The sequence below is a fragment of the Aspergillus melleus genome (genome assembly GCF_016097325.1).
Source record: "Aspergillus melleus strain CBS 546.65 chromosome Unknown contig1, whole genome shotgun sequence".
Taxonomy (NCBI): Eukaryota; Fungi; Ascomycota; class Eurotiomycetes; order Eurotiales; family Aspergillaceae; genus Aspergillus; species Aspergillus melleus.
The window spans coordinates 4,505,412-4,517,999 of NW_025763370.1; the positions used below are offsets into that span (position 1 = coordinate 4,505,412).

At 51.3% G+C, this 12,588-nt stretch overlaps 5 protein-coding genes across 5 annotated transcripts; 4 read left to right on the forward strand and 1 right to left on the reverse strand.

Moving 5' to 3' along the window:
- Positions 1 to 1,060: 1,060 nt before the first annotated feature.
- Positions 1,061 to 3,466, reverse strand: LDX57_001599 (uncharacterized protein; the record flags this gene model as incomplete). Its single annotated transcript, XM_046083243.1, has 1 exon — positions 1,061 to 3,466. The coding sequence occupies one exon, from the start codon at positions 3,464 to 3,466 to the stop codon at positions 1,061 to 1,063; it is 2,406 nt and encodes an 801-aa protein (XP_045939200.1).
- Positions 3,467 to 3,627: 161 nt separating this feature from the next.
- On the forward strand, positions 3,628 to 5,337 carry LDX57_001600 (uncharacterized protein). The gene is made up of 2 exons (XM_046083244.1): positions 3,628 to 3,863; positions 3,933 to 5,337. Exons 1-2 carry the CDS (start codon positions 3,751 to 3,753, stop codon positions 4,963 to 4,965), a joined length of 1,146 nt encoding a protein of 381 aa, XP_045939201.1. The 5' UTR covers positions 3,628 to 3,750; the 3' UTR covers positions 4,966 to 5,337.
- A 1,989-nt stretch (positions 5,338 to 7,326) lies between these two features.
- On the forward strand, positions 7,327 to 9,408 carry LDX57_001601 (uncharacterized protein; the record flags this gene model as incomplete). The annotated part of the gene is made up of 1 exon (XM_046083245.1): positions 7,327 to 9,408. One exon carries the CDS (start codon positions 7,327 to 7,329, stop codon positions 9,406 to 9,408), a length of 2,082 nt encoding a protein of 693 aa, XP_045939202.1.
- A 940-nt stretch (positions 9,409 to 10,348) lies between these two features.
- Positions 10,349 to 10,854, forward strand: LDX57_001602 (uncharacterized protein; the record flags this gene model as incomplete). Its single annotated transcript, XM_046083246.1, has 2 exons — positions 10,349 to 10,493; positions 10,571 to 10,854. The coding sequence occupies 2 exons, from the start codon at positions 10,349 to 10,351 to the stop codon at positions 10,852 to 10,854; spliced, it is 429 nt and encodes a 142-aa protein (XP_045939203.1).
- Positions 10,855 to 11,374: 520 nt separating this feature from the next.
- Positions 11,375 to 11,890, forward strand: LDX57_001603 (DUF1993 domain-containing protein; the record flags this gene model as incomplete). The annotated part of the gene is made up of 1 exon (XM_046083247.1): positions 11,375 to 11,890. One exon carries the CDS (start codon positions 11,375 to 11,377, stop codon positions 11,888 to 11,890), a length of 516 nt encoding a protein of 171 aa, XP_045939204.1.
- Positions 11,891 to 12,588: the final 698 nt, after the last annotated feature.

The window sequence follows — 12,588 nt, forward strand, 5'->3', positions numbered from 1 at the left end:
GCATAGGCATATGGCACTGGGATATCTAAATACTTCCCTTGGCATTTCGTGATCACTCCTTCCCTATTTTCTTGTACCCGAAGCTTACCAGCCTGATTTTATACCGCACACTACACTGTGTAGGTCGATTCTGCCCCATTACCTGACGGACTTCCACAAGGCTTTTGAAGCAAAAGAAGCCGCAAATCGGAACGCGAATTTCTTCTCTTCGAAGACAGGCTCCAGGTTCTAAGCACAAGCGTTTCTTTGCTGGGTTTGGAGCCTATGTGTTTATGCCCATGCGTAGAATCCTCTATCTTTCCTTTGGTGCATTGCAGATTGTTTCTCAATTAATATACCTACAGTATAGATTCGGATCGCGGCAGTGTGGGGTCTTATTCCTTGGCCTCCTAGTCGAAATAGCCCTAGCCGTGCTGTCTGATCTTTTCTGGACGACCTGTTCAGTGTGCATTGGATTGTGCCCATGGTTGGGAGTGGTATTCTTAGCGTAGGGTTCGGTTCCAACCGCTTTGATACCTAGTACAGTACAAAAGCCAAGGATATCCGGCCCTGACTCAAAACATCCAATATCTAGGGCTGTTTTCGTGAATCGGACCGATTTGAAAGGATGGCACAAAATCTAGGTACTGAGGTATTCGTTGGAATTCGGTGTATGGAATTGTGGCCGCGGTAAATCATCGCCTCGCTCAGGCCAGAATAATCGATCATCAACATAAATGATCTTCATGTGGAAATGATCTATCAAACTTTGATCTTCCATTTCGAAGCTCCAGAGATTGCATAAATATGGGCTTCATAACGTCGCTAGGAAAACAAGACCTTTAATCGATTCGGTGGAGATCATGTATCTCACAAACGAGCGGCCACCTGTGTATTCCCATGGAAAATGTCTACTTTATAGACTTGAATAACATAATCATAATATAACCCTAAAATCCATTCAAGTAGTACCGGATTCTAGTATCAACGAGTGCCTACATCCTACACTTCCTTCTTTAATCAAAACTATCGTGTCATTGATATACACAGGCCAAGTTCATTCATATCGATGCGTACATTTTCACTCCGAGTCAGAGTCCGCGAACATGTCTTCGGCTTTGGGCCGCGGTTTCCGAACGGGAGGTTGCGACTCTGCTTGAGCTGGTGGCTCCGGATGTTTCGCGGGCGACTGCTCGGTCGCATCGCCTCCTTCTGTCGGGGGTTCGTCTTCTTCCATAGGTTCGCCATCCGGTTCTTCCAAATCACTATCCTCCATCGGCTCCCCGTCAATATCGCTCATTGACTCAACGTCCATGGCAACAGGAGCCTCGCGAGGATTGGTCGTCGTCTGGTTTTGATCGGCTTCAGACGGTCGAGAGGGATCAAATCGCTCAGCTGCAGAGTCCTCGTCCACGGTCTTCCACCGATTCTTGCTCTTAAAAGATGCACCGGCAGCCCGTTCGGCCTCGGCCTTCTCTTGTTCCTCCCGGAGCTCCTCTTCCGTAAGTGGCGGTTTCTCAAAGACCTGGAAGAATCGTTCTTGGCTCGACTGCGGAAAGACACACCAGCCCTCCCACAGATGTAGCAGGGAGCCTACGCTCCGTTTCCATTTTTCTGCTCTCAATCGACCCCAATTGAGTTCCTTCTCTAGTCGTCCAAGATGCTCAAAGACTTCATGTGCCTTCAATGCCGACTCAAAAAGCTGCCGATACCGCCATGCATGCCGCACACCACTGGTGGCAGACGATGAGAGAATGTCGGAGATAAGGAAAAGACCAACAAGTTTGGCGGGAGATGTATCCAAAGCTCCCTTAGAGGATGTACGTGTTTCATCGGCTGGACGGTTATCTTCTGTGGATTCTTCGCCCCGGGCAAGGCGCTTCTCTTCTTCGCGGTCGGGGTTCGCTCCGCTGTAAGCGAAGGGGTTGATGATATTCGAAACAATCATCTCCACCACTTCGTCAGCACCCGCTCCCGCATGTTCGATGGCAAAAGCCGTCACCCGCGCAACATCACCTTTCCGTAGCTTTGCATGAGTCGTGGGAAGTCGTGCTAGAAGGTGAGCTAGTTTGGCCTTCTGAAGAGGGTTCATGTAACCAAGTCCCTCATTGCTTGCGCTCAATCCGTCAGCTGGTGGTCGTTTGTCATCTTCCACATCTGACATCTCATCCTCCGAGGAGTCGTAGTCCTCATCGGCGACGAAATCCTCGATACGCGTGACATATTCAAATTTGAGATGTGTTGCCGGGGGGACCCAACTCGCGTTACCCTCAAAAATTAGTGACGAACTCTGAGGCCTGCCTCGTTGAGTCCCTTTATTACGCCCGTTAGTAAGTATCTCCCATAGCTTCCACCGGTAGTAGACGCCACCAGCACTCCTGGCATCCCAAAGCCAGGCCCACCTAATGTCCTTTTGAACGTCCGGTCTCGTCATGAGAAGAGCCTCGAATTCGGGGCCATAATCCAAGAGATTTTCCAACGTCTTATGGATCAGCCGGAGCTGTTTTAGATCAGACGGCGCTTTCACTTCGACCTGTGTTGCTCCACTTCTCCCTTGCGTAGGCATATAGGAGGCTGGAGGTGCAAACCCTCCCCGATGCCCGGGAGGCGGAGCTCGATTCAATCGCCCCCCGACTTCCGGCGCGATCGATTTGGCACCAAACGGGAGAGAAGCCGTGGAGGATAGACCGACATTGACGGGTAACGTCGAGCCGATGGCAGCAGAAGAAAGGTGTCTCGAGATCGAGAGGTAGTAACCCCAACCAAGGTATTTGTTCTGCAGCGCGCTCACGCTGGTGTCTATATCCGAGGCGGCAGTTTCATTTGCAAGGGTCACAATGGCAGCCACGGATTTACGGTCGGAGGGCTGGCCGGGTGGCCGGAGGATCTTCACGTTATCAACGCCCAGGATGGATGGTATGAGTGACTTGATCACGGACGGAGAAGTTCCGGGAGGCAAGGATGCTAGGTATAACGTAGGTTTCGCCGCCGCCCGCTCAGCATCCTTCGTATCGCCAGCGCCCTCATATTCGTCGTCCGACGTGCGAAACGCCGACGCAGCCGACGAGGTGACCGTACTATCAAATCCCAGCACGCCCTGCGTAGAGTCTCGATTGCGATTCAATGGCTGGAACCCTTCGTGGTTACGTTTCCGCGACAGCGATGGCGGCGGCGGTCCCAACGTTCCGGGGCCGCTCATGCGCGGACCCGAGTTGACGAAGTGTCGCTTCGCCGGGCCTCCTGCAAATCCAGCACCTCTGTTCCCAAGCCGATTCAGTCGTCCGTCGGCGGGCGGTCGGTCGTGTGCTGGGGCGTCATCTTCGAAAGACTTGACGAAGTCTTCGTAGACCGCAGCGGTTTCAGCTCGTTCGCGGGCACGCTTGGCTTCAGCTTCGGCTTTCTGGCGCTCGAACAGTGATTTTTTAGGGAGGGCGGAGAGCTTCGCGGACACGTCGGGGAAGCCCTTGGCTTTCGGATCGTCCGACATGGTAACGGGGCCGCAGAAGCAGCGGTGCTCTGAAGAGGGGGGATCTCAGTCCACGGGCAACAAGTTGGGAGGGCAGAACGAAAGTTGACATTATCACTGCGGCCGGGTGTTGGAGGCCATCAAGGCGGAGGCGGAGATAAATGGTGCCTCAGGCAACACGGCTGCAGACCCCTCAAGCTACTACATACTAGGAACAACTATCTTTCTACACTATCCGTCAGCAGATGACACAAATTAATCACTATTATTCCGATGTCCTAAATAATTAGAAGAATCCTCCAGCTATGGCGACAGCTCAGGTGCAGAATTTACTACGCTTCCTATCCCAGGATGCCAAAGTCCCACTGGCAACTGCTATGAGCAAAGTCATGGAGCTACAAAAGGCAAACCTCACAACGTATGACTATGGGCTGATACAGGCTATCAAGGCCCGTCCGAGACATAGTACTAATTAGTCCAAATACAGCGCCGAGCAAATCTCCAAGACAGAACTTAAGACACTTCAAGACACATTCAAGGACGATAAGCTGGCAAAGCAGGTGTTCAATGCCGCAAAGCGAGTATCCAAAAAGCGGGCAGCTCCAACTGAGGGCGCACCATCACCCCAGAAGAAGACGAAAGGTCCAATCAAAACAGAAGGCGCAGTACCATTCGAAACGGAGCGCATGCTGTCCCTTCCAGTCTCATCGGCAGCCGAGGATGAGCTGTCGAACGTTGTCATACTTACCAACAGGGCTCCTCTGGTACTTGCCTTTGCCGTTAGTGTCTTGAGACATACGATGCCCGAGCAGCCAGTTTCTAGCAGGCTCAGTCTAGCCCAGGCGGTGGTCAGTGCGAATAGTCGCTCGAAAGCCGTCAGTATAGGTATTGCAGATGGAGATTCGGCCGAGCAAGAAGGATGGGGGGAAGGGCAACCGGTGATCAAAGTACTAGGGAGAGAAGTCAAGGTCTTGAAAAGATGGGATTACAACCCCAGAGAAGGCCAACCTACAGAGGAGGATTACACAAACAAAGATGCATCGTTGCCAGGTAATCCAGACGATGTTTTCGGACAAACCGTATCCGGTGAATCAGAAGCTACGCCACCGCTTTGGGGTATCGACCTTGAAACCTTGCGGAGTGCTCACGAAACTACATCGAAAAGGTCCTCCAAGACTGATAGCAGTCTTCCTATCTTCACGCCGAATTCTGCCCGTTCTTATTTATACCGATCGTTCATGAAGCCCCGCAGTCAAAATAGCGAACCGGCGGGCAAGTCCAAGCAGAAAAGCATGTCGGAGGTAGAGGGAGAAAAAGAGGCATGTCTGGGGCATCTCTTACGCAGCATTGATATGGTCTGTCGGTCCTGGGTGCCTTTCCTCGACAAGGACGAACTAGATCGGCGAGCGTGGGCTTGGTATTTACACGTCAGACCTCCAGTTCAAGGTGGAGTCGAGGGTTGGGGAGAGAAAGGACTGGTGAAATTGTCAGATATCCTGGCTCTGAGAAGGCCACCATAAATGCCCGCTTGAGAGGTTTTGCTGCGTTCACAACCAGATTAACCTATTCAGCCGACATCACTATAAGAACCGGACCAGGTGAAAGCTGAAGTGTTGAGGAGAATTATGGCTCCCCAGAGTTACCATATTTGTTTGACTTCAGGCTAAAGTTGATGGCAGTAGGGCTCGTCGGCTATCTTCCAACAATGCAGTACTTGAATCGATTGATGGTTCAGCAAGAGCTGCTATGTGGGTCGCTGGACCTCATGGTCGCAACCTAACCGCCTAAGGCCGAAGAAATGACAAGTTTGGCTTAACGGTGTACGGTGGATAGCGGTTTGTACGGAGTAGAGGTAACGGTCCATGATCAGTTCGATTGTTCGAATAGTCCCAAGTCCAATCAGAAACCCAATACCATAAAACTATTCCCTGAACCAACGCACGTTCAGAGTCTGGACCATCTATAGTTTGGCTGCACGATTGCAAGAATTGCATCAACGGTGGTTAAGAGGGATATCGCAACAATGGATAACCAAGCATAGTCAAATCAGCGGTGGGCCTCAATGAGCCAAACATCCATTGGCAGAGTTCCTGGCTACATTAACCATTAAGCAGCGATTCTCATTGTCTAGAACAGTGAGAACGGCGTCGATCAACCCGAGGAACCGGGCAGGTTCCGCCTTCGGTACCGGATGATTGAACCAACTATTGTCTGCATTATTGCCGGAGAGATGTTGCTCTTTGCTGGCAATTCTGCTATCCTAGCTAGTACGGAATTACCTGCGCAATACCAGCCAACAGTCCAAGCACTCGTTCATACGCACAGGCCTACTGATTCCCACCACGGCAGAAATAATCAAATTGAACCGAGGTACTCATACATTTCTACGCTGGCAGAATTTCTCGTAACATTCCGGACATACGTAATTTCTTTGGCTTCATAGCGGCGCTGATCCTCGAACACATCAAGATTTCCGGATTCGGGCAGATAGAGTTTTCGCAGTCCAGGCACTGCAGGGCTCCACCAGACGAATCCGCTGTTAACAAATCCCTTCTTTTAGTGTTAGACGAATGATAATTAGAACCCGCTAGTCGGTGGTTAGTTGCCTCTTTTCTTTTTTCTTTTTCCTTTTTTTTTTTTTTTCCTAATTCTTTCCTGTCGGGTGGCCTCCGCAGTCAAACTCGTCAAGGGTGGAAGAAGTCCGTGTGGGCAACAATGTTGGGTTTAGTGTTTACCGGTGTCCTCTGGATGAATTTTGAAAAGAAGGAAGGGATCCTTGGATTGACCTCATGCGTCGCCAATCGAATTAATTGCTTCTTGCCAAGAGTGGTACGGATTAACCGGCCGTCCAACGACGGGGGCATTTCCGAATCTACTCCGTTCCCCGGCGATGATAGGTGGTGACCATGTCGTGTTTCAGCCCAGACTGAGTTCGCGTGGAATTTAGCCCAGTCCATCTTGGATCATGACCGAGGATAGCCCGGCATCAGATGTGTTTCAATCGATCAAGCGAGGGAGCGACCGTCGTGTCGTACTTTCGTCCCAGTATGTCGATACAGGGACAGTCAGGATTGTCCGACTCAGGAGAAGAGCAGATGAGCAACTCAGAATTTGGATTAATTAGTCTGAATTAATTTAGCCCTTGCTATTAATATGATTGGGGGATGAAGAGTAACAGGAATAGGATTTAGGAGAGAGTCCATAGTGGCGAAGCTCTGCGGGCGATCTGATGTTCAGGAATAGAACAATCGATGGAGAGAGAGCGTGAAGAGGGTCGGACAAAAATAGTCGGCAATGTCAACCTCGAATGGCCTCCCGTGTTCAGAAGGATTCCCACTGGAAGTCGTACTTATGATGAACAGGATAATGCAATCAAAGTCATTATACGACTGTCATCATCATTGTCCAGGGAACTCCTCCACTTCCGACCGACGCCCCAAAAATCCCAATTAGTCCCGAGGGCCGCTAGTCCTTTCTCGGGCCCCCTTCAGGCTCCCAGGCCGCCCACTCTTGACCCTTCTCTTCCCTCTTTCTCTCTCTCTCTCTCTCTCCCTTCCTCTTCTTCTTCTTCCCTCTTCTCCCCCTTCCAGAATCCTTCGCTTCGTTCTTCCTCCACCTCCACACCTCTCTTCGTCTCCCCTCCTCTACACTTGATCTATTCTCATTTCATCTAAATTACCCTCCTCAATCACCATCTTATTCGGTCAAGTCGCGTCTAGTCGCCATCGCCTCCTCTTATTCGCCCCTTTCTTTTCACCGCTTCCCCTCTTTCAACGTCCCCTTCCGTCCCTCTCGATCTCAGTCGACTCAGGTGACTGATCCGCTCCCTTTTGACGGATTGATCGATCAAAACAGGTAGCCCGCCAGGGCTGTGCAACGCCATGCCTGGGCGTTTCTCATCCGATCATTCTCGCTCCCTCTCCCAATCCTCACGGTCGCCATCTCAAAACTATCCTCCTAATACCGAAACCGAATCAATGCATCGCCGTTCGACGTCCGGTCGCTCCTCCAACAACCCCAATGTCTTTTCCGATGAATACTCGCTGGAACCGATAGATTCGGAACAATCGACCCTCACTCCTCGAAGTCCCTCTGTCTCGTCCATCGCATCCTCCAATACCCTACGGTCGTCGGTACCCCAACAGAAACCGTACAACACTGTCCCCACTGAGCCGGAAACGACGGAGAACCCCTTCGGTGATGAGGCTCGCCTCTCTTTCGATGACCAACACCGATCGAGTCTCCCCCAGAAGGGGCTGGACCTCAATCGGAACTCGGTTGCATCTACCAATACCGCTCCTTCGATCACGCAGCGCAGCCAGAGCACGTCATCGCGGTTCTCCATGCCCCCTCGGGCCCTCAGTCCTTACACGGGCGCTACCGGACCCAGCCATCCTTATGCAATGTATCCGCAGGTCGGTGTCAGCCGCTCCCCTAGTGTAACCACCACCTCGACCGTACGACCGATGGACCGACCGTTGGGAGACGCGAACGCTCCTCAGCATCCCTACGCCATGTACCCGCAGAACGTTGTGCCGGAAGAGGGAATCGATGCTCCGGTGATTCCCCTTGGCTTTCCCGGACACCCCCAAGCTTACCAGCGACCGCCTAATCGTGCCGATGATGATGTGGGGGATCTGATTGGACCCGACGGCCACACTGAACAGCTTCCGCCATATTCACGATACCCTGAAAACGCCGTCCCCAAGGTCGAAGAGCAGCCACCTCAGCCAGTCACCGATGCTCCGACGGCCCCTCCGCCCGAAGCTCCCCGGAGTGAACCGGCAGCTATCCCCATTGCCGAAGTGGCTGCCGCGGGAATGGTCGCCGGGAATCAGGCCTCACCAGTTCCCGTCCAGCATCCCGAGCCACCAGAGGAGCCTCCGGCGACCGGGATCATGGCATTCGAGGAAAAGTTGAAGACGAAGGGCAAGAAGAAAGCTTGCTGCGGGCTGCCAGTGTGGACCTTGGTTCTAGTCGGTGTGGTCATGCTTGTGGGAGGCTGTATTGGTGGAGTTATCGGTGGAGTTTTGGGAGCCAAAAAAGCGGCGAGTGAGGAGAAGGAGAAGGGCCATGGCCCGCAGATTGTCACCACGACGGCCACACCCCGAATGGACGCGACGCCCATCTCGACAATCCCTTCCAACCTGATGACACTTCCGACGGGTAATTACGTGATCCCCGCTTACGCGAAGAATCAGTCGAAATTCTGCATCGCCGATTCGGACTACACTCGCTCCTGGAGCTGCATGACGTCAGGGAACGTTCCCATCTCGATTTCGGGGACCCAGTCGCAGCCTAATGTTTCGTTCAAACATGAACCCTTCACCTCTTCGTTCACCTACGGTGCTCAGGCACCTTTCTTCGCTAGTCCGACACAGTCCTTGAGTCTAATGATGGACTCTAGCGATCTCAGCCTGGGTCCGGCGTGGACTTTCTTTTCCCTCTTCGATAAGCTTGTGATCGTTCCGCAGGATACGTTCCCATCCAATGCCGCATCGAAACGGTCGATTCCTGAGGATGAAGTGCTGGCCACCTCTTATTATCGCAAGAAGGCAGCTCAGTCCGGGGACAAGCCGTGGTTCTGCTGGTGGAATAGTACGGTGATGGAATTCTTCTTGTACGCCAACGAAACCACGAAGGAATCCCGGGACAGTTCGGGCGCAACCCTTTTGGAGGCCGAACCATCGGCAACCTCGAAAAGCAAGGCTACGCCTGACTATCCCCGTCGTATCAAAATGGAGGAGAAGCGAGACTATCCCGAAGCGCAGGCACCCTATTGCCAACAAATGCAAGTGATGGATAACGGCTCAATTCAAACTGTGTCGCCCGCGACGATCCAGATCAAGGAGATGGAACCGACCCCAACGACGACAATGAAAGGTGTTGGCAGTATGACCCAAACCTACACGGCCAAGGCGCAGTATGCTAGCGTTTGCTACTGTGTCTCCTTGACTGACTAGCCTTTGGCACCACCACCGAAAAGTGAAATCAAACTGATAGAGGAAACCGCAAGGGACGATTTATTTTTTATTTTGTATCCCGGTTGTTCCCTTGCGGCCAAGGCGTTGGCGTTACCGAAGTGGTGGACACTATATATTTTCCATGGTCCTTAATGTGCATACGAACGATGATCCTTCTCTTGTGTGATCTACTTGGGGTCTTAGGTGTGATGGGTTGTTGGGCTCCTGGGTTATTTATTATCTGCTGGTCATGACATGCATCCTATATATTTGCGAGTGCGATCTTTTTTTGTGATTTGAGCCAATCTGGGCTTTTGGACTATTGTCTCCAGTATTTTGTCTTGCATTGTTTTGTTCTGTGTGCTAGCAGTTTATTGGCGTTGCGGGCGGATATGGTGCACAAGGCCACCATACATCTTGGACCACCGGTCTCTTGTTCGATTTTTGGTTTTCCATTTTTCTTTTTCAATCCCCCTTTCTGTTCTATCTTTTTTGGTCATTGTTCTAGGGATTCATAACAATATCTTGGTGTTTGACCGTCACATTATTTGGTCAAAGGTTTTTATTTTTGATACTACGATGTATGAGATTCGCCATCAAAGCGTGATCCAATCAGTCGAAATGTAATACTTTTTGGTTTCGAGTTCATTTTCCTCGCCTCTGCGTCTTGGCACCCTGGAAATCGTCATATCATGGGGAATGCCCGGTGTTGGTCGATGATCAACGAGACATGACACAGCGGCGACGTCATTGGATGTTTTCAGCAACCACTCAGTCGCCCCCGGCTGCGACGGTTAAAAAGGAAATCCATGAACGGAATTGGAATTCGGATGCACTCTAGAATTCTCAACTACATCACCGGATTCCACTTCTTCCCTGATCGAACAAAATGAACTCCATCTTTCGCAGCAGGGTCCCCGCGCGCGTGGCCCGCCCTTCAATGGGCCTCAGTTCTCGACTGCAGAGTATCGTTCCATTCTCGCGGCGAACATATGCCCAGGGTTCGTACGGCGACGAAGGAGAATACCAGGGGGAGCACCCAGAAAGCCATCGTAACAGCCCTACACGAGATATCGAACACCCAGGTGAGTATACTCCGTGGTAGTCATCTGGCACGATTCCTGCCCCTAGCATAACTAGTATGCTAATTGATGGCAAATAGGACCACCCCCACCCAACGTCAGCAAGGACGCATCGTCTTCGTCCGGTAATAAGTCCGAATCCAATTCCTCAGAAGCCAATGGGGGTTCTATCAGCACCAAGCCGAGCAACAATGCCAGTCCGACAATCACCGACGGCCAACAGTCCCCTAATATCGACTCCAAAGGCAATCCTCGGGAGGATGTCCCGCCAGATGTGAAGCAGCATAATGAGGAAATGGAGCACCGGCATGATCGAGCATACAATCAGATTGCCGACGAGGGCGAGTATCGGAAGGGTTTCTAAAGGTGGTAGATCGAAGGGATGGCTGGCGCTCTCTTGTCTACATCTCTGTGGCGTTCGCGGCGCGCTTAGTTGAGGGTCTTATTCGATACAATTGGTCTATTATGTGCACAAATTATGAAACTTTTGACTATTGTTATTCTACCATAGGCTATGAGTTCGTCCGATTCTACGGAATACCCCGTACACTATACCCCACTACTTAGCCCAATATCGTGATGTCGATGATTGATAAATCTCCAGAAGAATCGATGGTATTGGCAACCATAGCGTAGGTGCGACCATGTTTGCACGATGTCAACTTCCAGAAAACAGGTTGACAGCCACTAAAATGACTCAGAATATAGAATTGGCCCCCATCCCAACTCGTATCACGTGTACCCACAACCCACCGACTGACTCCGCAATGTCCCGCCATGTACAGCGAAGAGACTATATAAACCGTAAACAATCCCATGTAATTGACACCAATAAACGGTTCACACACAGAGAAAAAGACAGGAACGCAAACCAAACCAAAACCATGGCCCCCTACACCTTCTACGACGGCACCATCCCCGTCGCCATCTCCGTCCTCAAAACCCTCTCCCACATCCTAACCGTCGCCTCCCAGCAACGTCCCACCGAGACAACCACCCTCCTGCACACCCCGCGCCTCCATGAAACCATGTACCCCCTCGCCGACCAGGTCCGCATCGCAACGCAATGGTCTGAGGACCTCGTCGCGCGCCTCACCGGCCGCGAAGCAACCAAGTTCACCGGCAACCCCGGCGACTTCTCGGAGTGTTTTGAGCGCATCGACACGGTGTTGAAGGCGCTCGACGAGGCGGATAAGGATCGCGTCAATGAGGAGGGCGATAGGGAGAAGTTGACTACCTTGGCGCCTGGGTTGGAGGTGCCGATGAAGGGTGCGACGTGGGCGCATACGGTCATCTTGCCGAATCTTTATTTTCATGTTACGACGGCGTTTGGGATCTTGAGGAAGGAGGGGTTGGAGATTGGGAAGAGGGATTTCTATGCGGGGTTTTTTCCTATGTGACCTGTTGGATTGGAGGGGTGGTGGTGTTTGGTTCAGTTCTTGTTTATTGAGGAACTAGATGGATAGATGGATCGGTTGGGTCGTTGTATATGCATATGGTTTTGAGCCTACTTATGTGTTAGGTCGATTATGAAATCTCATCTCTGAACATGCTAAGCGCAATGGCAGTAAATGTTCTGCAAAGTGTTAGAATCGACGTGGTGTTGCAGAGCTATGACGAAATTGACCAAGGATGTAGTTCGCGGGTGATTTAGCAAAGGCCCCAATATTCATGTTGCTATGGATTGTGCCATGTGCAATCAACGGCAGGTCATTGAATTTTAGAAGGTGGAGTAGTTTTTGTTATGCCTCTGGATGAGCTGCCCAATAGTACTATTGTCTCAATACTCGTTAATCGCTAGATCATCGTTCGATTTGAAGTTTGGATGGATGTGTATTTCTGCGGCATCTTGGTTAGTCTATATATCCGAGATTGGCTACTTAGAAGGGCCTTAGAACGATAGTATTTGCTATGAGCCGGGCGCTACAAACATCAATTTCGCTGACCGAAGGAAAGAGCGATATTTAGTTGTGGCATGAATAAGCTAATAGACAGGCCAGAAGTCTCGACATCGACAAGAAAAGTACCGGATACCTCGCGGCCCACATAAACCTCCGTACTAGACCGAAGTAACGAATACATGAACGGTACCTGGCGC